Below are 23,293 nucleotides of genomic sequence, written 5' to 3' on the forward strand. Positions count from 1 at the left end.
GAACGGAAAATATGTAAATGACAACTAAACCACGAGTTTAGTAAGAAACAGAACTTATTTTATAGCTTGTGTCGATTTAAAATTGAGTGAATGCATGCGTAGTTACAATTTAGGAGAACTGCTTAATCTTACTGCAATCTACACCACTAACGCTGAAATCATTAACAACATGAATAAAATTTATGATTATCTTTTTAAACCTGATCAAAATGTTCAGTTTGGTAAAGCTATCATATTTAAGACTTTTACTATAACCGCCAGGCTGTCTAAACTTGATAAACACATATTTTTTGTCTGTCTTGTATACAAAGTTTGTCCGAAAAGTATCTGACCTCCCTTTGCTGGACAATTATTATGCGACTGCCTCAGGTCGGTTATTGATGTAGAGGTGAGACCCTTTCGTTCCTTGCTTTGTATGTTATTACATGTGCTTGCATCACTTTTACAAAACCTTAATTTCTTTGTCACGATTAAACGTCTTTAGCAAAGAGTTAACATAAAGCTTTGACATATTTTAGTCTCTCTTTTTCAGAGATATTTACTATAGTACACTAAGCTTTTGATGTTAAATCAACGAGTGATAGTTATACAAAGTAGTGGTTTAGACGATTCAAGATGGGTGCATTACAGAGGAGAGTGGCCCGCGGTCTGGCAGGCCTGCAACATCCAAAAATCCAGAAGAACAGATTCATTCAAATGCAGCCATCTTTAAATTGCCTACACATACACACCTCTGGAACAGAATAGACAAGTTTATGGCAAAGCTTCATTTTAACTCTTTGATCAAGACATTCAATCTTGAGCATATAAATGAAATGTTTTGAAATGTGTTGCAAGTACATGTAATAACATAAGAAGCAAGACATTGAATGGTCCCCTCCCTCCACCACAATAACCGATGTGAGACGATCAGTCACACAATAATTGTCCAGCCAAGGGAGCTCAGATACATTTACCATACAATGTATAAGATACCCAAATTATAAATTATATAATATATATCATTGCATGAGTATCATATCGTCACTAGTGCATATAGACTCTGTTCATTAGAAATATATGTCTTCACTAATATAGCTCTATTTCTTATTAGACTTCTGTCAATAATTTATCTTTTGTCATAATCCAAATATGGTTTGGCTATTCCAACTTATACTTTATTTGATTCACGTTGTTTGGCTATATATTATTCCAAGTGGTGTATTAGGTTCATATGCATTGATCCAGAAATCAATATAGAGGTCAAATATTCTTGAAATGAACGCTGAAATATATTTGAGGAAGTAAGTAGTAATTTAGATATCTGCTGTATATGGCGTGACACCCTTTATGCTCGCCGATTGATAATAAACTACTTTTTGTTTTATTGGTACAACTTTGGTATCATTGCTCAATGCCACTAGCACATTTACACTGCAGCGAGTGCTACAACAAGTTTGAAATTGGCACGTATGCTATCAGCTGGGCCAGGGGATCAATTAGTCGTAGTTTTAACAATGGGAGCCTCCCGCTGTTTAGAATACTCCAGGATAGGTTCTGGTAGACATATTCCTGCGATATCAAGCAGAGAGCAAATTTTGTGTCAGTTGTGCGGCTATCATGTAGAGTAGGTATTACTTTCATACCTTTATTAGTTATTACAATTATTATGGATCTGACAGTCTTCTTAAATTGTGATGTTTTTGTATTGGATGGTATTAATTTTTCTCTTGCTTTATTTATTTATTAACTCGTTCTTTGCTCTTGCTTAACTAGCTAATGATATAAATAAATAAACGTTTGATTTACAATTATTATTGAGTTTATTTGTCACATGTATGATACAGGGTTCCGTGAATTATACTGCAATGGGCACATAAAAAAATTATATCCAACATAGAAAAAGTTTTGGTGCATGTTAGGTTTGAATTTATACAAAAAAAAAAAAAAAAGTTTGAATCATAAATTGAATCAGAAAGATTTGGAATCATCAATTGGGTAGACCTTACTTGAGTTCAAGTCATTTTTTACTTTGTGTGTTCCATTGACATTTATTCATCTTCCAATCATCCTGGTTGGTTTAGTGCAGATTTAATACTGGCAATGTTGATCCTTGAAGATTTGAGAGTTCTGGTTGCCATCCAGTATTCGAGTGATCATCATTTGGTAAATGTCTATTCTGTTCTTTTACAAAAATCGAGATTCACCAATTTAACACAAATAATAAAATGTATGACTGTATTTAATAACTCAAATGTTGATTAACTTTGTGTTTTTAAATAAATTTCTTGACCAAAAAGGTTCTCATTCTCATATTCAGTCATGATTCAAAAGAATAAATTCAATTATCGTAAAGTCACCAGCTGATCTAAATTCATTTTATAACTCCAGGTGTTGTAAACTTACTTTGCATAACAATCTCCTTGTTTTTTATATTAAGATTTAATGTATTCTGTGGTATTTGGTCTAAAGAAATTACTTTATTTTGTCTGATTATTCAATTTTAATTACAACTTTTCAAAACAAAACTGTAATATTGGGAAGAATTTTGTTACGTTATATCGGATACTACTTTTATCAGTTTATTAAATTTAAAAAATGTATTTATATTGGTGACCTTTTTTTTGTTCTCCTAGGCCAAGAAGCTTAGAAAGTTGCACCTAGTCCTATAAGGACCTTTGCACTATTTCCGGAGTGACAGGATATTCTGGATGGGTAAGGTTTGGGGTAGGAGATGCCTCCTGTCAAGATCCATGAGGAAGAATTTAGGGCACTAATCTCAATGTCCCCTCGGAAGAAGGGGAAGCTGAAACAGCTTCTCCAGTCAAAGCAGGCAGGGGGAGGCACACCCTTATGTCGAGGCTATCAAGAACCTTTGACTCTGAGAGAACGAGCCCCAACAACTCCAACAGTCATCTCCTGCCTATCAGACTAGACCTATCAAATTACCCTTACACCCCAGAAGAATCTCAACATTTGCGGTTAGTGATGTGCCGCTCCTGGACATCCATAAGGTTGCCCAGATTTAAGTGACACATTGGGTTTTGCTGTACCCAGTATGGGTTCAACTTGAAGGTATAAACCAGCCAGAAGTGAACCCTCCTGGAGGAATTACTGACCTTAAAGGAATATTCTAATTTAGAGGAGCCCAGCAACACTTAACTAAAAAGATCACTAATTATAACAACAATTGAAAACACTAAAGACCATTAATATTTCACTATTACTAGAGATGTACTGATTTTCTTTTAAAAAACATTTATTTTACAGTAGAATGCATAGAAATATTGTTCAGACATGGCACAGTCAATCTGTTGCAGGTCTAAATATGAGAAGTTCTTCTGTGTAAAGATTCAATAGTATTCATGTTGTGTTCAACATGTATTGTCATGACTGCAGTTTACAATGTATACAATGTTTTCTCCCTTTTTAGACAGATACATCAATGAACTTAATAGGACCCCAATCACTAGTCGGATGTTCATTATTATTACAAGAATTAGGTCTAGATCTCCAGCATGAATGTACCTGTGACCTGTGTCTACTACTGTTGTGCTTTGTAAGTTCAAGTTTAAGAGAAGTAACCACTAATATAGTTTGTGCTACAGCACACTGGACTGCATTTCTAGTTTTTTTTAACACTCTTTGTCATCCTGGAAGTGAATATGTTATCTAGTATTGATAATATTTAGTTCTGTATCTTCAGTAGGGTGAAATAATTAATTATTAAGTTAGTTTTAGCTGAAATGATGTTGTAATAGAAAACTGCTTTATCAGAAACTTACTATAGTCACACTATGAAACAGCTTGTAATTGTAATAAATTTTACTATTGGTTAATATCAAGTTAGTTATGAAATTCAAGTTGTAAATTTTGTAGTTCTAGATTTTGTAATTCAAAATTATATACATTTTTAAAGCTTGTTTAGTTACCGATCAAAATTACTTAAATAGTTCTATATTGTAAAGAATTGAGCCCTCTCTCGTCCCTCCTCTTGGTGGAAATGTATTCACCTCACCTGCACCTCAACTACGTAGCCAAATGGCAGTGTACTCCAATTAGCAGTCAAATATAGAGAGATTATTATAGAGAGTGACATATGGAGAGATTGTTATAGAGAGTGACATTCAGTTAGATTGTTACAGAGAATGTCATATAGAGAGATTGTTACATAAATTGACATATGGAGAGATTGTTACAGAGAGTGACATATGGAGAGATTGTTACATAAATTGACATATGGAGAGATTGTTACAGAGAGTGACATATGGAGAGATTGTTATAGAGAGTGACATTCAGTTAAGTTAGATTGTTACAGAGAATGTCATATAGAGAGATTGTTACATAAATTGACATATGGAGATATTGTTACAGAGAGTGACATATGGAGAGATTGTTATAGAGAGTGACATTCAGTTAAGTTAGATTGTTACAGAGAATGTCATGTAGAGAGATTGTTACATAAATTGACATATGGAGAGATTGTTACATAAATTGATATATGGAGAGATTGTTACATAGAATTGACATATAGAGAGATTGTTACATAGAGTTACATATGGAGAGATTGTTATAGAGAGTGACATTCAGTTAGATTGTTACAGAGAATGTCATGTAGAGAGATTGTTACATAGAGTGACATATCAGTTAGATTGTTACATAGAATGTGACATGTAGAGAGATTGTTACATAGAATTGACATATGGAGAGATTGTTACAGAGAGTGACATATGGAGAGATTGTTACAGAGAGTGACATATATAGAGATTGTTATAGAGTGACATTCAGTTAGATTGTTACAGAGAATGTCATGTAGAGAGATTGTTACATAAATTGACATATGGAGAGATTGTTACATAAATTGACATATGGAGAGATTGTTACAGAGAGTGACATATAGAGAGATTGTTATAGAGTGACATATATAGAGATTGTTACAGACAGTGGCATTCATAGAGATGGTTACAGAGAGTAATTTTTATTTGACAACTTAATTCTCATCATCAAAATTTATGTACCTGTTGTTCAATTGGATCACAAGCTTTTTTATACTAGCTGCAAAGAACTCTTTGTCTATGAACGAATTTCACACTTCTTCCACTCTTTCAGTGGACCAAACAGATAAAAATCACATGGTGCTAAATCAGGATTGTAAGGGGGATGAGGTAGTACCTCCCAAACTGTTTCGTTGATGGTGTTACGGGTTAGTTGAGAAGTGAGAGGATGTGCGTTGTCTTGCTGGAGAACTGCATGTATCCCCTGAAATCCATGATATTGCTCTCTAATGGCTGTTTTCATTTGGATCAATAGGTTATCTGAACAGTATTCTTCACATAACATGGTAGAAAGGGTCGATTCAATGTGAATGTTGAGTTTAGCTCCCATTTCACCTTCTGCGCAATGCATCTGAAATCTGACACTGTCACAGATTGGATTCTTGGAATTTGAAGTCAATGTCCATCGACAGAGATCCATAAAAAGTCGACGAAAACGTTCATTTCACAGGGTAGTGTTGGCTGTTTATCGTATGCCTGTTCTTCAGGACTAATAAAAACTACACCTTCAGCATCGCTCTAAAAATTTACATCGTTCATACAACTTGATATACTTTTAGTAAATCTAAAATATTATAGCTGGTTTTTCACCATCAACAAGTAAAATTATAATAAATCATAGAACGTTGTTTAACCAATGTGGAGTTTTCAAGTGAATTTCTCAATGTTAAATTTAATTTTGAAGTTATGAATATAGTAATTGTTGCTGATCAAGACTCAATCCCAGTGATGCCAACTTAAAGCCCTAAAAATTACTAAACTTTTTACATCAACAACTTTGTCTTTAGACCAAAAAGTCTCATTAATCATCGAACACCCCTTGTATTTTGGAATATGTGAAGAATATTTGTTGTTGGTTTTTTAATACATTAGGCAACTTTTATTTAACAAATAATATTGGTGTGCAGATGGAGAACTCTGGTGTGGTTCATATGCTGAAGAACCAGAAGACAGAGGACCTGGCGTGTATGTACAAGTTGTTCAGCAGAGTGTCCGACGGCCTCAAGACAGTGTCCGATTGTGTCAGCCATTACCTTAAAGAACAAGGCAAGATGTTGGTGAAGGAAGAAGAGGGTGGCACCAACGCCATAAACTTTGTTCAGGTACACAATTCTAAAACAGTGTAGCTAATTGTAAAAACAACCCAGTTCTCACAAATTTTAATAGTCAAATACGGAGGGAATTTCATTATCATATTATGTCTTCATTGTAATTGATTGTTTTATAATTGATCACTGATGTAAAATGTATTATCATATAAGTTTTCTAAGACAGTTTACTTAAATTTCACCCAAAAAAACCATATGAATATTAATTGAATTTGAACAATTAAATTTCAGTGTAGAAGATTTTCAACAGAATGAATTCATAATAACTGATTACGAATTTAGTTTATATGTACGTCTCAAAAGTCAAGTTTTAAGTCAATAATAATCTGAATTTTGAGTTCATTAAATACGTTTTACCACGATCACTTCAATATTTAAAGTAACTGTATAACACTGCTAAAGGCTCTGAGTTACAGTTATGTTTTGTAATTTTAAATAATAAATGTTCTGTAACAATCCAAATTGCTTTATTTGATTTAACTCACTCAAGAGACTTGACTGTGAAACTCCTCTACACACAAGAGAGAGAGAGAGAGATGTCTCTCCTCTCTCTCTTTGTTGGTATTGTTGATACAAGTGATAAGGATGAATGCCTTTAAGATCAGCAAGTTCCAAGAAAAATTTGAAAGCTTAGATAAATTTGATGCTGTAGACTTGGATGTTTCTCTTTCACTTGTGGTAGAAGCAGAAAATGCTCCTTAAATATAAAGTAGTCAGCTTAAACTACAGGGCGTTTCAAAAAGGACTTTACAACTTTGAAAATTCATATAAATTTTATTAAACAAGGTACAGAGCTGGTTTTGGTGTTATTTTAAAGGAAAAAACTTCAAGTTTTTTTTTACCTTAAACTAAAGATGTTCTATGTGGCTTCCGTTGGTTATTCTGCAGACATCCCATCGGTAGTCGATTTCTCCCCAGACTCCCACTAGCATTTCAGTTGTAACTTGCTCAGCAGCAGCGTAAATTCTTGCTCTAAGTTCAGGTAGAGTGGCCGGCAAAGGAGGTACGTACACCATATCTTTTATGACACCCCAGAAGAAAAAATCTAGCGATGTCAGGTCTGGGGAACGGGAGGCCATGCAATTGACACATCACGGCCAATCCATTGACCTGGGAAGCGGTCATTTAGAAAATCCCAGACGTCAGTCAGATAGTGTGGTGGTGCGCCATCTTGCATAAAGAAAACATTTTGTTCTCTGTTATCCTCATTGATCTGTGGTATTAAAAATTGTTGCAACATATCAAGGTACACTATCCCATTGATGGTTCTCTCTTGGAAAAAAAGGGGCCGTATACTTTCCTCTTGCTCAACGCACAAAAAACATTCACTTTAGGGCAATCACGAACATGTTTTAATGTTTCATGTAGATTTTCGCTGCCCCAAATCCTACAGCTATGTGTGTTTACCTTGCCACTTGATTTAACATATCCACACAGAAGTTCCTACGGGCAATCTTATCAGTGTCTTTAATTGCTTGTAAAAGCGAATATTGGTATGGTTTCAAGTGCAAACGTTTTCTTAACACACGCCAAACCGTTGTATGTGGTACTCACGAGATGCACGCCAGGTCGATTTTGTAGGGCTACTTACAAAACATTGTCTCACTTGCTCAACGACTTCGTCAGATGTGCTTGGACGACCTGAGGATTTTTTATGTTTCACTGAGCACCCTGTTTCTACTAGGAGGATCTTTAGCATACTTGGTACGAAAATTACGCTGAACTGTTGTCGCAGACTTCGATTCTTCAAACCAAAACACACAACTAGCACCCTCCGGTCCAGTGAAGGCAGCTATGTTTAACGTAACTGTCACTAGCGCTTGTGCGGCGCGATTAGGCACTAGCGGACTACGCAAGTCAAAACTTGAACTGTTTTCCTTTAAAACAACACCAAAACCAGCTCTTTACCTTGTTTAATAAATGTTATATGAATTTTCAAAGTTGTAAAGTCCTTTTTGAAACTCCCTGTAGAATTAGGCAAGTCTAAATCATACATGAAATCTCATAAAATTTACATGAACTGGCAGATAAATTAATGTAGCTGAATGAGTTTCAAGAACTTAATTAGAAATATCTGGAATAAGAACTTAATTCCTCAAAAGGAATACTAAAATGGGAGTAGGTATTAAGAGAATAATTGTATCCTCCAAGCAAAGAATAAAAACAAAGCGAATTTAAATAGCTTAATTAAAGTCAAAGAGCAATAATCCAAGACTAAAGACTTGTTCAAGTAAATATACAGATAGCACCACTAAATTCAAAAATTTAAGCATTTGAAACTAGATCGAAATTTGCACAAAGTGTAGACTAAAGCCTGCAGACTGAGCTGGAAATATTTATTGAATAGCTAGAAAAAATGAGGATAAACCAAGACATACCGTTCATTCTTTCTAGTAAAATTATTGCAACTTGTAATACTCAACATTATACAAACAATGCCACTTATATTTGTATTGCTTTAACATCAATCATCAAAATATCTACCCAAAATTGTAGTCTAAGATTGAATGACACTTTAACTGATTCCTATACTAAAAAATTATGATTAATATGTTATATTTGGTGGGTATATTGGTTGTAGTGAAAATAATGATTATAAAGATACATTAACTAGTATTCTTAACACAGTGCCATACTATAAAGGTGTATGTTACTTCCATGGTTAAAGAACCCTGGTACATAAAGAACCGCTTGCATTCTGGGGTGAGGTTTAAAATGTGCTGTACATCCAGAGATAATGTACTTCACTTTTCAAGTGTGTGCTTTGAACTAAAGTACTGTTGTAAAGTTGCAAACTAAAAGTGTGTGACAATAACAACATTATTATTATATTAGCCAGAGCTATTTCTCATTAACAATAAATGATTTATGCTTGTATTAAGGTGTCATTCATAATAATATTCAAGCAACTGCTATTTTGAACATTTGTTGTCCATATCTTGTATTATCATGTTGACACATGCTCTAATTCCTTGTTACAGAACCTGTTGGACCTAAAGGACAAATTAGATCATTTTCTACATAATTCATTTAACAATGATAAGTTATTCAAACAGATGATAGCTTCGGACTTTGAATACTTCCTGAACTTGAATCCCAAGTCACCAGAGTATTTGTCACTATTTATTGATGACAAATTAAAGAAAGGAGTCAAAGGGGTAAGCTTGTGTTGTTACATCTAACCTATTGATATTTTTAGGATTACTTTTTTAGAATTTAATACCAGGAGTGTTAGTGCAGTCATTGAAGCGAAAAATACGGTCTTACCTCCGAATTTTTTTACTGTGAACCGATTTGCATGAAATTTTGGAATTAGGCTCATCTTACCCTTAACTTCAAAAGTGAAAATGATCTGAACTCCGCCTATTATTTTTAAGGGGTGTAAACAACCCCTTAATGGAAAAATTGACATTGAGCCATTTTATCGTTAGAACACATGTCTAATAGTAAGTGGTGAAATTGTAAAGTGTTTTCTAACACAAGTACCTCATATTAAAATCATTTTTAACCCCTTGAAAATCTTAAAACCCTTGCAAACAACCCCTAAATTGAAAAAATCACAAAAAAATACTTTGGTATGACATAAAAAGATGTAAGTATAGAGTAAGTAATATTTTATATTCTCTATAATAATTATGAAATTTTTAATCCCCTTTCAACCCTTGAAAACTACCAATTGATAAAAAATTGTTAACATTTTTTGTATAAAATGAAAAGGATTGAAATATTATTCCACACTCTCGAAAATGATTATCATATTCTTAAGCTTTTCTACCCTTAAAACTACCCCTAAATTAAAACAGTAAATATATATGATTACATATTTAAAAACAATTTAATTTAGAGTAAAAAATTACCATTTATTGAATAAAAAATTTCCAAATTATATAAAATTCACTCAAATGCGTTATATATACATATAAGAACGTTGGTATGTATTCATGCCTACGTTTCCAAAATATATGAGCCATATTATGTATATATATACACATTACAATAGTTTTGGGTCTCTATTATGCTGCGTACTTTCACATTGCTCCAAATATGCACTTCAAACAGGTTAAAGAAATTGGTGATCTGACTACAGCACGTACTGCCTATTTTGCTCTATTTGAGGCACATATAAGATACGGTCTAGCTGTATGGGGAGGGACATCAAATGCTAACATGACCAGAATTCTAATCCTTCAAAAAAAAGCAATAAGAATACTTGCAAACCTTCATTTCCGGGAAAGCTGCAGAGAGGTCTTTGCAACATTAAAGATCTTGACTGTGACCGCTCTCTACATACAAGAAGTTATTTTATATGTTGATAGAGAAAACCTATCAAGGCTTGAAGACCTGCACTACTACAACACCCGCAACTCAACTATGTATCCACTGCCCATTCACCACTTAGCACAGTATGAAAAAAAACCATCCTACATAGGAAGAAAGCTGAGCAACTGTCTACCGATAGAAATAAGAACGAAGAAGGGGAAACAGCTAAAGACTGAACTCCATAAACTGCTCTCACACCAGGCCATCTACACACTTGAAGAATTTTACCAAATGACCAACCCTGGACATTAATATTCTACTCTAAATGTTTTATGTCACCAATTAGGTTTATTAATTTTTGACACTATCTCTGTACTTGATGTATATGAATAAAGAACATTTTGACTTTGACTTTGACTATTCACACTAAGTAGAAAAAAATATGATAAGTTTTTGGACCACAACTCCTTCTATTTTCATGCTATCACAATTTATAAAAAACCATTGTAAAGGTAATTACGAGAGCTACAACATCCTTCATTGCAATATATAGTAAAAAACCTTTTTCTCAAACGGTGAAGGGTTAAAGGGCTTAAGAGAGGCTGTGATTGCGCTGCCACGCGCTCTTTAAACAATCATATCTCCGTCAGTTTTTGTGTGTCAGAAAAAAAAAACCAAATTGTTTGTCAGAAAAATACCTAAATTTGTCATCCCTACACTTTTATACATATCTGTAGTCATTTTTGAGATATTATGAAAAACGGTGGTTTTTTAAAAAATTTGAAAATTTTTTTAATCGTGACTTTTTGAAAAAATATGTGTCCAGAAGCAGCAAAACTGATACAATCTATCAAACTCTTCATAATAAAGGTAATTCTAGGCGGAATCCGATTAATTTTAATTTTGGTGGAAATGGCACTTATGAAACCCATTGATTTCAAAGAAAAAACATTAGATGCTCCTCTTATTTGCAATACAGCTCACTTACTTTACGTGCAAAAGACGTTTAATAGTGCTCATTTTAAAGCTTATTTCAAGCACTACAAAACTCTTTTTTATTAGAATGCCTAAAATGCATCTGCTCGCCGCTAGATGGCATTGACAACATCGATTAAATTTCAGACAAAATAAAAAACAGCTTTGATCTTTAATATCTAGCTTAATATTGCACTTAGAATACTTTATAAAAAACCAAATTGTTCATTTTATTACCTGCTACAATTTTGTTCTTTATAAAACTTTCAATAAAACGTTTATTTTTGGAGATATTTGCAAAAAATCGATGAAAAACGTGAAAAAATTGCAAATTTTCAATTGCCAGTAACTTGAAAAGTATTGAATTTTTCAAAAAACTTTATAGGTGATATTTTGCTTAAAATGATGCCTTCTATCGATATCCGAGGTTATTTGGAAACAAAAAAATTCACCTCCGAGAAGGGGTGGCAACCACCCCCAGGGTGGTTGCGGAGTTCAAATCATTTTCACTTTTGAAGTTAAGGGTAAGATGAACCTAATTCCAAAATTGTATGCAATTCGGTTCACAGTAAAAAAACTCGGAGCAATAATGCTTCAATGACTGCACTATGTGTCATTAATGTAAATATTAAATTCAATGCTATCTGTTACATTACTTAATCATCAGATATTCAAATTGTTATAAGTAATTATTGTTGGTACAGTGAAACCTTGATTATCGGAAACAACTCTGTGATGTTTGTAACAGCAATCAAAATATTTATTGTGGGCCTGTCAGTGGAAAACGACACCACAGCCGCATCACGTAATAGAAACCCTTCTTCTTAATACAATCCGAGCTTCCACAAGCCACCACCCCTTCTACATCTTATCGTAGAATGTCAGTGCTGCACTAGCCAATCCTGCTGGATTAGTGTTTGTCTTATAGTGTCGAGTTCAGTGTTGTTTACTCTTGTCACTGATATTTTCAAGAACAAATAAAACTTATATTCAATTAGTATGTAAATGTTCTGTAAAATATTATTCTTGTTCTGTTCATATTATAAAATAATAAAGTAATATTATAGGTTGAGTATACCTACGTACATTTACAGGAAATTCTTCGTATTAACATTAACTTTGTATTATCGCAAGTTTGGTAAAAAGAAATATGTTCAGCCCCAATTATATCCAATAATCGAGGTTTTGCTATATAATGCTTCATCGGGATGCTAAAATTTGTGGGGAAAAAACTACAAATGATTAATAACAAAAATAATGTGGAACTTATTATTTTTCATATATTACTTTTTTATTTTTTTATAATGTGCGAGAGGTGGCGTGGGAGCTGCAAGTAACAATTTTTGTAACTATTAATGCATCAACTTTTAAACCGTCTTGTTGATTATCGAAATTACAAAATTTATTAATTGTGCCATATTTTTCTTGTCATATAAAATAACAGATCATTCTTTTACACACTTCACTTAAATAATTACAAAGCAATGTTTCCGATTGTAGTATCAATTTGTAGTAATTTTAAAATGTGTTTTCTTGTGACCGTTAGATGACAGAGCAAGAGATAGAGAGTGTCCTGGATAAGACAATGGTCCTATTCAGATTCCTACAGGAGAAGGATGTGTTCGAGCGATACTACAAACAACACCTTGCCAAGAGATTGCTGCTCAACAAGTCTGTCAGTGATGACAGTGAAAAGAACATGATCTCGAAGTTAAAGGTACATTACGATGACATTCCTCTGTTATTTTGTTCTTTACCCTTTTAACACATTGACTGGAGGCTATGAACGACTATGGACTGTTGAAGATAAATCAGTTTAGAGCCGCTGTGTAATTTTATTTATTTTGACTAGATAATTAGTTTTTTTAATAATGATACAATGGGATGTGCTCTCAAACTAGTAATCATCAAATTAAAAGAATTGGATTGACGACTGAAAGGTATATAACCTTATTTACTCATAGTGATGTGTCAATCCAGGAGACAAAACAAATTAAAATATTTTTTACCTTCCCTACCTATAAAAAAATGAGCTATAAACATAAACGTTTTCTTTGTAGAAGATATGTTTGTATACAAATACCAGAGTAGGACTTGAACACATTTTATTATCATCTGTTTAATGCCAAGCAGCTGACATCTGTGGATAGACATTGCAGGTGTACAGTGATGTATAAACATAGACAGTACAATCTTTAAGTTAAATATTACTAACAAAATTATATTTCTTTACTTTTATAATTTTTTGTATGTTTGTGGCTTTGATCGATAGATGAAGGTAGGATAAAGATTAAATACTAATTGTGTTTTATTAATAAAAACCAAAATTTTTATTAATGCCAATTGAAACTGAAAACGGATTGTGATTAAAAGTGAATCTGATAAAAAAATACAACTGACTAATAAATATTTCTTAAATAATTAAACCATTAGCAATTATTATGCACTAACTCAAAGACTTATACATTAATTATTGGTGATACACATATTGAATACTATGTTACAGACTGAGTGTGGGTGCCAGTTCACATCTAAGCTGGAAGGTATGTTCAAGGACATGACCGTCTCCAACACAATAATGGAGGAGTTCAAAGAACATGTCCTAACGTCCGGGGTTAGTATTGAGCAAAATATGTTTTCTAGTTATTAGTTAGTTACTAGCTGTATTCAAAATCTATATATATATATTATACTGCATAGTAAAAGCATTTATGATGGAAGTCCTTTTTCCAATTTTTCAAACGTACGCATATATCAGGTAGATATTATTTAAGAGTTCATGGTTAAGAGTATCAGAGTAACTTGACTCATATCATGTTTTTCACATTTCACAGCATTTCTGGTTCAAATTAACTATATTTCCAACATCACATCTGTGTCTGCCTTGTTACCTCAATCAAGAAAATAAAATACACAGGTCTCGGTATTCTAATTCAGTCAGAAAATGTTTATTTCTAGTTGTTGTCATATAATTCTGATCTGAGATACTTCCAGTACCATATTGGAGTTTACCTTGCTGTCGTGACAAAGAAAAAAACTTCTAGATATGTAAGGCTGAAAAGACTACTTTGGTTTAAAGGTGCCTACTTCCGGACATTTAAATTCACTTACGGTGCCACAGTGAAGTTTGCCTTATTATTGCCATAATAAAAAAACATACTTATTTAGCTCTCAGAAATCTACTTCGGTCAAAAAGCGTTTACTTCCGGCTTTTGTTATCGACTTAAGGTCTAAGTTATTTTCAATGCCATGGTAGAGTTTGTCTTGTTGACTTGATGAAGAAAATATACGTAAAATACGAAAAATATAGCCGTAGGACTGAGAGGCCTGTTACGGCTTAGGGGAAATTCTACCACTTCCAAAAGGACAGAACAATTTATGTAATTCTAAAGGAGCTTACTATCTGACATAAACAACTAAATGATATCACTTTGGCAATTTTGTAAATTTGTTTACAAAAACTACCACATCAACTAATTTTAATTGCTGTCCATAACATTTTTAGTATATGTAATATAAGTATATATAATTATAAGTTTACAATTAACCCTTTTAACCCCAGCCATTTTTCCATGGACTTGCCAGAAAGCCCATGGCGATAAGGGACCGTAGTGCAGAATTGAGGGAAAATTCATCTAGTTTTCTTATTTTTGAAGATAATTTTTAGGTTTTTGTTTTAAATTGTTCACAAATAAGTGTTCTATTAGATGTAATAGTTAAAAAGTACTTTTACAGCATGATTAGTTTTTTTTAGCGTATTTATACATAAAATTTTTTTAATTTTTTTCAATTTTTTATAGTTTGGACATACATAAACGGTAGAAAAAAAAATTGTAGCCCCTGAAAAATGAAGCAATTTTGTTGTACACATATTTCTTACTACACACACAAAATTTTAAGAACTTTCCTTGATAAATGCAGGAGATATATCCAATTAATTGTATTGCTGCATAAGCACTTCTTCATATATTTCCACATACACGTCAGTAGAAGTATACAGATATGTTTACTTGTTTTTGCACTTTTGAAATAATAACAATTGTAAAATAACACAAACTAATTGTAATGGTTTGTAAGACTAAAACTTGTTTAATTTTTCAAAAAAGTAAAAGAAATAATATTTACAATATATACATTTTATGGTACTTTGGGAATGGGGTCAGATTCCGTTATATGCCCCCAACGCTTAAACCTTTTTCAATGAACTTAGAACGTTATAAAACGATGTAGTTGAGTAACAGAACTAACATTCCATTAATCAACAAGCATTTCCAGGTATTGTGATCGGTATTTTTGTCGCTGTTATCTTATCTTTCTCGAGAATCCCGATTACGGCAGGCCGCGCGCGGCGGGACTCTGCAATCACTTATCTACTAGACCGCTCGACTTTGACCTCTGTCTGAGGATGGGGAGGGGTTTGCGATAAGACAATTCCTGTTTTATATTGACGAAATATTGTTCTACGCTAATCTAGTAATCAGTAGAAGCAAAATGTCAAATAACGATTCATGTATGGGTGGGTGTGGTCGGTATAATCCCAAAGTACCAGTGTTTATCAAAGTGTTTTCACTCACTGGTAACTTTTCTCTACGACGTTTACTCATGTTTTTTTACTAATAATACAATAAATCACACGAAAAACAACCGCTTTCAATTACGCAAACTAATTGAGGTTATAAGTCAGCATACAACAACAATGCAACTGAAGTCGTCTGACAACTGACATCGACAAATAAACTACGCTCAATGACGACGAAATACGATGCCAATTGGAAGGTTTATTGTTTTTGCATGTAGCCCGTTTCTTCACCGACTACTATACCGAAACTGATGGCATTTGGACATATTATTAGCCAGCTACATTAAATTCTCGAGACGTCCGGTATATCGGACGTTGGGCATTTTAGCTAGACCACCTCTGTCCGATATAGCGGACGCCGGGGCTAAAAGGGTTAACACTATGAGAAAAAACAAGAGTGAGCAGTGTTCACTAAAGAAATAATCAGTGATTGACCAAAATGGGTCAAACTTTCAGAGAGTATTCCAAGAAATAGGTGGAAACTATAATTATTTTAATGACATAATCTTCCTTTTTCTGATAGTGGTTCAGCTATTTTCACCGCTTTGTTGTGCACATTTGGCTATTCTTGCCACATCCAGATATTAGCTGATCTTATACCACTAAATGTTTGGTCATTTCATCATACAAAAACTCAGTTTGTAACTAGTAATATATGTCCACTGTTAACTCACGTGTCTGTACTGTGTTATAGGCCAACCTGCACGGTGTGGACCTGAGTGTGAGAGTGTTAACGACAGGCTTCTGGCCGACGCAGAGTGCTACTCCCAAGTGTAGCATTCCCTCCGCCCCACGTAACGCCTTTGAAGCTTTCCGCAGGTAACATTTAATTACCTACCTTAATTACCTCACCTTAGTCGATGACCAGTTACAAACTGGATAGACAGCGTCAAAGTTAAAATGAATTTAGAATATTTACAATATTTACATTTTTACATGGAGCCAAGGGCTTTTATGATTAGTGCATCGAGAACTCCAGACTGAATAAAAGGGCCTCATCCAATAGGCCAGCTTTTAAGTTGGGTTTCAAAAGTGAGGAGGGTTGAGTTCTTTGAGATTATCTGGAAAGGGATATTATACATGCGAAGCGCTAAGCTGAGTGAGTGAGTAGATCCCCCCCCCGCCCCCCTCCTATTGCAAGTTATCTCTTCTATCCACCAAATTAACAGAAGCCAAAAATAAAAGGTTATTAATAGATGCGTGATGACACCCGTAACGCCGGCGGCGAGTAGGTATGGAGTTTTCGAGTCTTTCAGCAAAAAAGTATGTACCCGTGGGATGGCCACGTGCATGGAGTCTAACGTGCCGACTGAGCCGTCACATGGTTGCTGAGTATACGACTGAGTCTGTCACGTTGCTCTACTGGATTGACTGGACAGACCTTGCGCGGATGTTCTCGTGAGAATCTTCTCGTGTCATCCACCTGTGATGTGCTTCCATGGCGCTGTAGCTCGGGCTTTCGTGGGGGGGTCGGTGTGATGCGTCCCGCCTCGACGATGTCTGTGGGAACTCAGGATGTGAGAACACGGGTCGGGCTGAGAAGGCTGGTAAGGGCCGGCCCAGGTACCTGCGAGGGCCTGCCCTCGGTTGACGTGCTTCCCGTCTGGGCGGCCGTGGTTACTTCCTGAGCGCTGGCACGCCTGGCCATGCTCTGTGGATCTAACTGTGTATCTGTAGTCTTGCGGAGGGTCGCGTCTTAGAAGGTTTGGTTGGACGGTCTGACAGTATACCTGCATGTGCTGAGTCCTTACTCACTAGACCTGGGGGCCTTTCTCTTGGCTCTTTCCGCCTGGCTCCTGGTCCGCCCCTCGGCTCTATTGGCCTCGGGTCGCCCGGCTACGTCCTGGGCTGAGCTTCCCCTTTGGTCCTGCTGGACTGGCCCTAGCTGGAAGGTCTGTCGGTCTCCATCTGACTCCTCTCTCGGGCTTGGCCGGTGAGCTGTTGCCTGCTGAGAAGTCTCTTTCGCGTGTCGGCTGGCCGAGATCTATGTGGTCAAAAAAGGGTCAACCGGCGCGGCGGGAAGTTTCTCGAGCCGCCACGGAGTTTGCGTGACTGGCAGCTCCCTCCTGGATACTGACGCCTGAGTGCGACTGTACTGAGCAGACTGAGCAAGTGGCGGAGATGTGTCGGCTACACGGAGCGCTATGTGGCGGAGCCTGTTGAGTGTATTCTCCACCGGAGCTGTGGGAAGGACCCGCGTGGTAGTGGGGCGCGTCAAGAGGTAAGACCTGCGGAGCGCGGTTGGGCACTGAGTAAGGGGGTCTCAGCGAGATCCACCTCCCTACATTGGCTCTGAGTTTGCGCGTCTTCTCCTGCGCCGTCAGGCTTGCATCCTGAAAGCGAGCGAAAGGTGGGGTGGTCGGTGTTTGGTGAGGAGGGTGGTCAGTTGCCTGGGCTGCTGCGAGTAGATCTTGACGCTACGGTAGGCGGTGCACTCACGGTGGTTACATGCCTAACTCCTGTGTACCTCGACCTTAACTGCCTCCCATCCTCTCTGAGTCTGCTGCTGTGGCTGTGCTGATGGGAAGCCGTCAGAAGGGGTAAGAGGCTGGTACGGTAGGAGCGTTTGGGTCGGTGACACTGGGGGGGTCTACGGGCAGATTCATAAGGGTAGTGGCGGTGCTGGTAGAGACTTGGTCCTGACGTGGTGCAGAGCGGTGGAAAGGCGGGTAGAAAAACGGCGTCGAGGACGGGGGCTGGCGAGGTAAGTATGCATTAGAGCCGAGGAGGGCGGGTGAGACGGAGATACTAGGGAGGCCTGGCGGTACTGCGGGTGGTTACAGGAGCCTGCACAATGGATCCAGGAGTAGGAGATAGTTGTGAGGCGGACGGGGCCGAGTGACTGAAGGCGGCTCTGTATCTTTGCTGCTGTGTGGGGGTGATATAGCTTCTGTATACCCTGTCTGTTGCCCCAGACTGTGTTCGGCCTGAGACCTGGCGCTGAGCACTTCGGAAGTCGACCTCTCACCCCACTGAGTATGTTAAGTTTTATTTGGTCAGGCAGGAAAGGAATGTAATGACTTAGTCTTGTGAGAATTTTAAGCCTCACAAAGATAGGCCTACAGCTATCCAGAAACCCTGGAGGCAGAGTTGACACGAAGAGCTTTCTTTTGGAGGAGGAGAATATCCTTACATCCAGCAGATGGCCCCCATATGTGCAAGCCCATAGCTGAGATGGCTGTGGAACATGGCGAAGTAAACTGTCAAAAGCTACTTATTAGTCAGCATAGGTTTTCTGTCTCCGCAGTAGATGCTGGGCTAGAGAGAGTCTGGATGGATGCATACTCTATTGTATTTGGCTCCTCCATGTAAGGGCCCTGGGTCATCGTATAAATCCAGGAGGCTTAACTTCGCTCAGGCCAAATTGAGTTGTCAGATCTGGAAAGGAGTGCACATATCTCCTGGGTTTTCCCCTCGTTGGGCCCATAAGCATTCGCGGCAAACCATTCCTTTGCGCTGGTAAATGTTTGTAGAGCAGCACGCTGGCGTTTTCTGGTGTATCGCACGAGCAAAGATGGAGGTATCTATCTGCAAACAGAAGCATGTCACCCAGCTGGCTGGATGTCATTAATTGAAATTAGAAATAGGACTGGGCCAATGACGAACCTGAGGAACACCATATTTACTGCTTGAGGTTGGATGCGCTCCGCCGGTGCAAAGGATCGGTATTCTGTCTGTCGAAGTAGGACCTAAAAACCTTGTTTAAAAACCATTCCATCAAACCATAGACTCAGTTATCCCAGCAGTTGAATATGATGCGGAACACAATCATACGCCTTTGCTTAAGCTCGGCCAGAACAAGGTGCAGTTGATATCAACAGCTCGAAGCTCTCTAGGACCTGGCTAACCAAACTCAGAACCGCTTGTCACAGTAGATATATTCTTCCTGAATCCATGTTGAGGATTAGATGAAGAGATTTGCATGTTCAAAGTAGTGTCAATTTGACCTTGGATGTCTACTCCAGACTCATAAACCTTGGCGGAAAATGGTGTATCCCACCGATATCGGCCTATAACTCCCATAAGACTCGGGTAACCCACAATCCCCCCCCCCCCCCCCCTCCCCCCCCCCAAGACCGGTACAGGTTCTAGATTACTTTAAGTGACTCAGGGAAAAGGCTCCCCAGCTCATACAGGCGTTAGAACACCAAAACTCAAAGGGATAGGCTATTAGCATCGATGACATGTGCTTCTACATAACTCATTATTCCGTTGATGGCCTGGCTCTGAGAGCTCTTAAAGTTTTGGAATATTTTGCTTAGGGTGGTTACTGGGGACCTGCTCGAGAGATTGGTAGTAGGCCTATTAGACTGTGGTACGGAACCTGTGCACCCAGCAAAGCGAAATGGCAATTGGTGTTGTTGGTTGCAGCAGAATTACGATTTTGTCACTTCGTTTAAGAGAAACAAATTAAATTCATCCGGACTGCACTGCATTGTGGATTCTGCTTTTTTCTTTTATAAGTACTATTTACTAGATTCCATTGCTGCCTTTACTATACAGATTTTTAGCAGTCTTCGATTTGCTGTGCTTATTGGACGTTTCTTTGCTGCATCCACCACTACTTCTGCTATTGTCTTTTGTTCTAAGGTAAATGGAGTAAAGCCTTTTTTTTTTCTTCAGTGATGTCCTGGGTAATCTTAAACCTATCATGGATAATGCAATTAACTATTTTTTCTAGATTAGAGGGAGGGTCTTGCAGTATACTAGGATTTAGCAGCTTTGCTAGGCCTAAGCTACCAGCCTAGATTTAGGAGATCTTGCCTTGGATAAGTACTTATTGAAATGTCACTATAGATCGTTGAAAAAGTTAGGCAAATGCTTTTTCAGCATTCCTTCTGTTACTTAGTTAATCACATCATTCCAATCGCCTTCAAATAATGTTCCCTGAAATCCAGGTAAATTCTCATTCTTTTATGGATTTCTAACTGACTTAATTTAGTTGTCACACCATGCAGGATTATTATTTATCAGGCATCTCACCCTTCCAGATGAAAGGACTCGATAACAGGAGGACAGTGATCTGCAATCACACGTGTCTTCAACGCTGACTGAGTAATCCCAGGAACTGATTGTGGTAGACAATCGTATCGAGCACAGTTTGTACTCGGTGGCTGAACGGATTCGCCACAAATATAGGCCGTGGCTCTTGAAGTACGAAGTCAAAGTTTTTTCCCAGGGCAACATCATGACCAATGGGGAGATTGAAGTCTTCCCCCCAACACTATTTCACTTTGGAAATTTTTTACGATATCACCACATTAAGCACTTATCTAGACATTGAAGAAGTTTACGGAGAGCATCCATTTGGAGACCTGTAGGCTGATGATAATTATTTAGTTTTCTTTTCTTTTATTTCGATGCACACAGTTACGATGTCGAGTTCCACACAGGAAGTCACTTAGGTCGATAGGGTGTCACAGTTAGGCTGCAATTCGAATAGATTGCACACACCCTCCGTTCTTGTGATCCGTACGGATAGTAACCACTGGCCGAGGGAGTCAGCGACTTAGATGAGCTGTAATACTGGCTTCGCTTTCAGTCAGCCAATGTTCACTCACACTCGAGAATATCTGCACAACGGTGTCAACATAAAAGAGACACCAAGTGTCTATTTAGGCTTAGGCACGAGGACGTTGACTAAAACTAACTTTATATTTATTAACTAGGCCATTATCTTACGTGTTTACACTCTAGGCCTGTTATTGATTATTTCTAGGCTAAACTGTTTGCTTTTGGAAGAAGGATGTTGTGTTAGGCTACTCACTTCTGGCCCTTATTCTTTAGAATTAAAAAACTGCTTTAACTGTACGTTTTTGGGGACCAAACAGTCATTCATAAAGTCATCCTTCTGGTCGAAGTCACCCGATTCGATGAAGTGTTCATTTGCTCCTTTACAATCAAAGGCTTCTCAACAATGGGATTTGATCCTGGGAACTGATTCGTGATGAAATCCTTAACGCATATCCTCAGTGCTTTTCTTCACTCATTCCTATGTCAGAACCTTGCTTTTTTATCACCGGATAAAAAATTTGTTGTTTCACATGTTCCCACGACAAATTTGCCTTGAAGTTGAAGTGAGGTTTAGGTCGGTTTAACCTGTGGCTGAGATCTGTTCAATGATTTGTTTGGGATCGATTCACTGTTCTGATTGTAAGATTAAGCTCCTTGCCTTGACGACTGTTACCAGCTGATCAATGGTACTGTAATATTTATATTTATTTTTGTTTTATTCTCTTGTTTTTGTTTTCTGTTCTTCTTATATGTTTTGACTATGAAATCTGATTCCTTATAGGTAGCGGTGGATATTCCTTGTCAGAGTTAAAAACCCTTCGGCATTTAGCATTTTCATAGTATAGTTATTACATATCCTTTTCTTTTCTTTTTTTTTCGCTCCCTTCCCTTGGGGCCCAGAGTACTTAAAGAAACCCTCCTTCAGTTGATTTATATTTTGTTTTTGCTCGTGCTCATTGATTTTAATCAAATTAGTCTACAACCCGTAGCAGACGACGCTGGAGTCGTTTATATTATTATGTTGAGCGCCATTCCCACCGGGTACGCATGTCGGACGTTGGTGTCAGAAGTTTATTTCGGCGTTGTGATTTAACTGTGATTTCATTCTTTGTTTTCACTTGTCCCCAACTGCATTAAGCTTTTGGTCATGGCTAAATTGTTATCGTTCATTTTACACAGTTCGGAAAATTTTGTTTTTAAGCTGAAGTGGATTCATTGTCCACTGTGTTCATACGAAGATTCGATTCCTCTCCCTGCGAGTCGTTCACTGAACCGTTCTCCGCCGCGATTATCTGAATACGTGATAACAAGACTGCATTTCCATTTCTCTCCGGTTAATTGTACTTGTATCACTTTAGATGATCGTGAATTAAATTTTGATAATATTTGCCACATGCCAATATGCCACCACATTTTAACATATTTCCATAAGCACCTAATCTGCATTATGCCTCTCTAGTAACGACTTTAGAGCAAGAGCCACAAATGCACTTATATCACCTGGACGCCATCTTGGAATTCAATTGCTTGTACGCCATTTTGTAGCTTGCACTGGCATGGAACAGTAAACTAACAGATGAGAGTATGAGGCATTTGTGATGTTAGAAAGAATCTCGTAGAGGTAAAAGTAAATATGGCTTAAATATTTTATTTACAAGGGTCATTCAATAATTAAAGAGACAAACAGGTCTGGCAAGAAAACTGTTGGTAGGGTAATTTTTGTACTTTTATAGCTTTAAGTTGGCATGACTGGGATAGGCCCTGATTAGCTAATTTTTTTAACATTGTTGTTTTTATAACCTCAAAAATACATTTAATTATGG

At 37.0% G+C, this 23,293-nt stretch overlaps 1 protein-coding gene across 3 annotated transcripts in view; it reads left to right on the forward strand.

Moving 5' to 3' along the window:
* LOC124364798 (cullin-3-A) overlaps window positions 1-23,293 on the forward strand; it is a 66,804-nt gene that overhangs the window by 30,704 nt on the left and 12,807 nt on the right. For all 3 annotated transcript variants that reach the window (XM_046820560.1, XM_046820561.1, XM_046820562.1), the window contains exons 6-10: window positions 5,942-6,136; window positions 9,124-9,300; window positions 12,924-13,094; window positions 13,884-13,991; window positions 16,651-16,775. In XM_046820560.1, the coding sequence (XP_046676516.1) occupies window positions 5,942-6,136; window positions 9,124-9,300; window positions 12,924-13,094; window positions 13,884-13,991; window positions 16,651-16,775 (776 nt within the window). The remainder of the gene's footprint in view (window positions 1-5,941; window positions 6,137-9,123; window positions 9,301-12,923; window positions 13,095-13,883; window positions 13,992-16,650; window positions 16,776-23,293) is intronic.

This window comes from Homalodisca vitripennis, chromosome 6 (genome assembly GCF_021130785.1).
Source record: "Homalodisca vitripennis isolate AUS2020 chromosome 6, UT_GWSS_2.1, whole genome shotgun sequence".
Taxonomy (NCBI): domain Eukaryota; kingdom Metazoa; phylum Arthropoda; class Insecta; order Hemiptera; family Cicadellidae; genus Homalodisca; species Homalodisca vitripennis.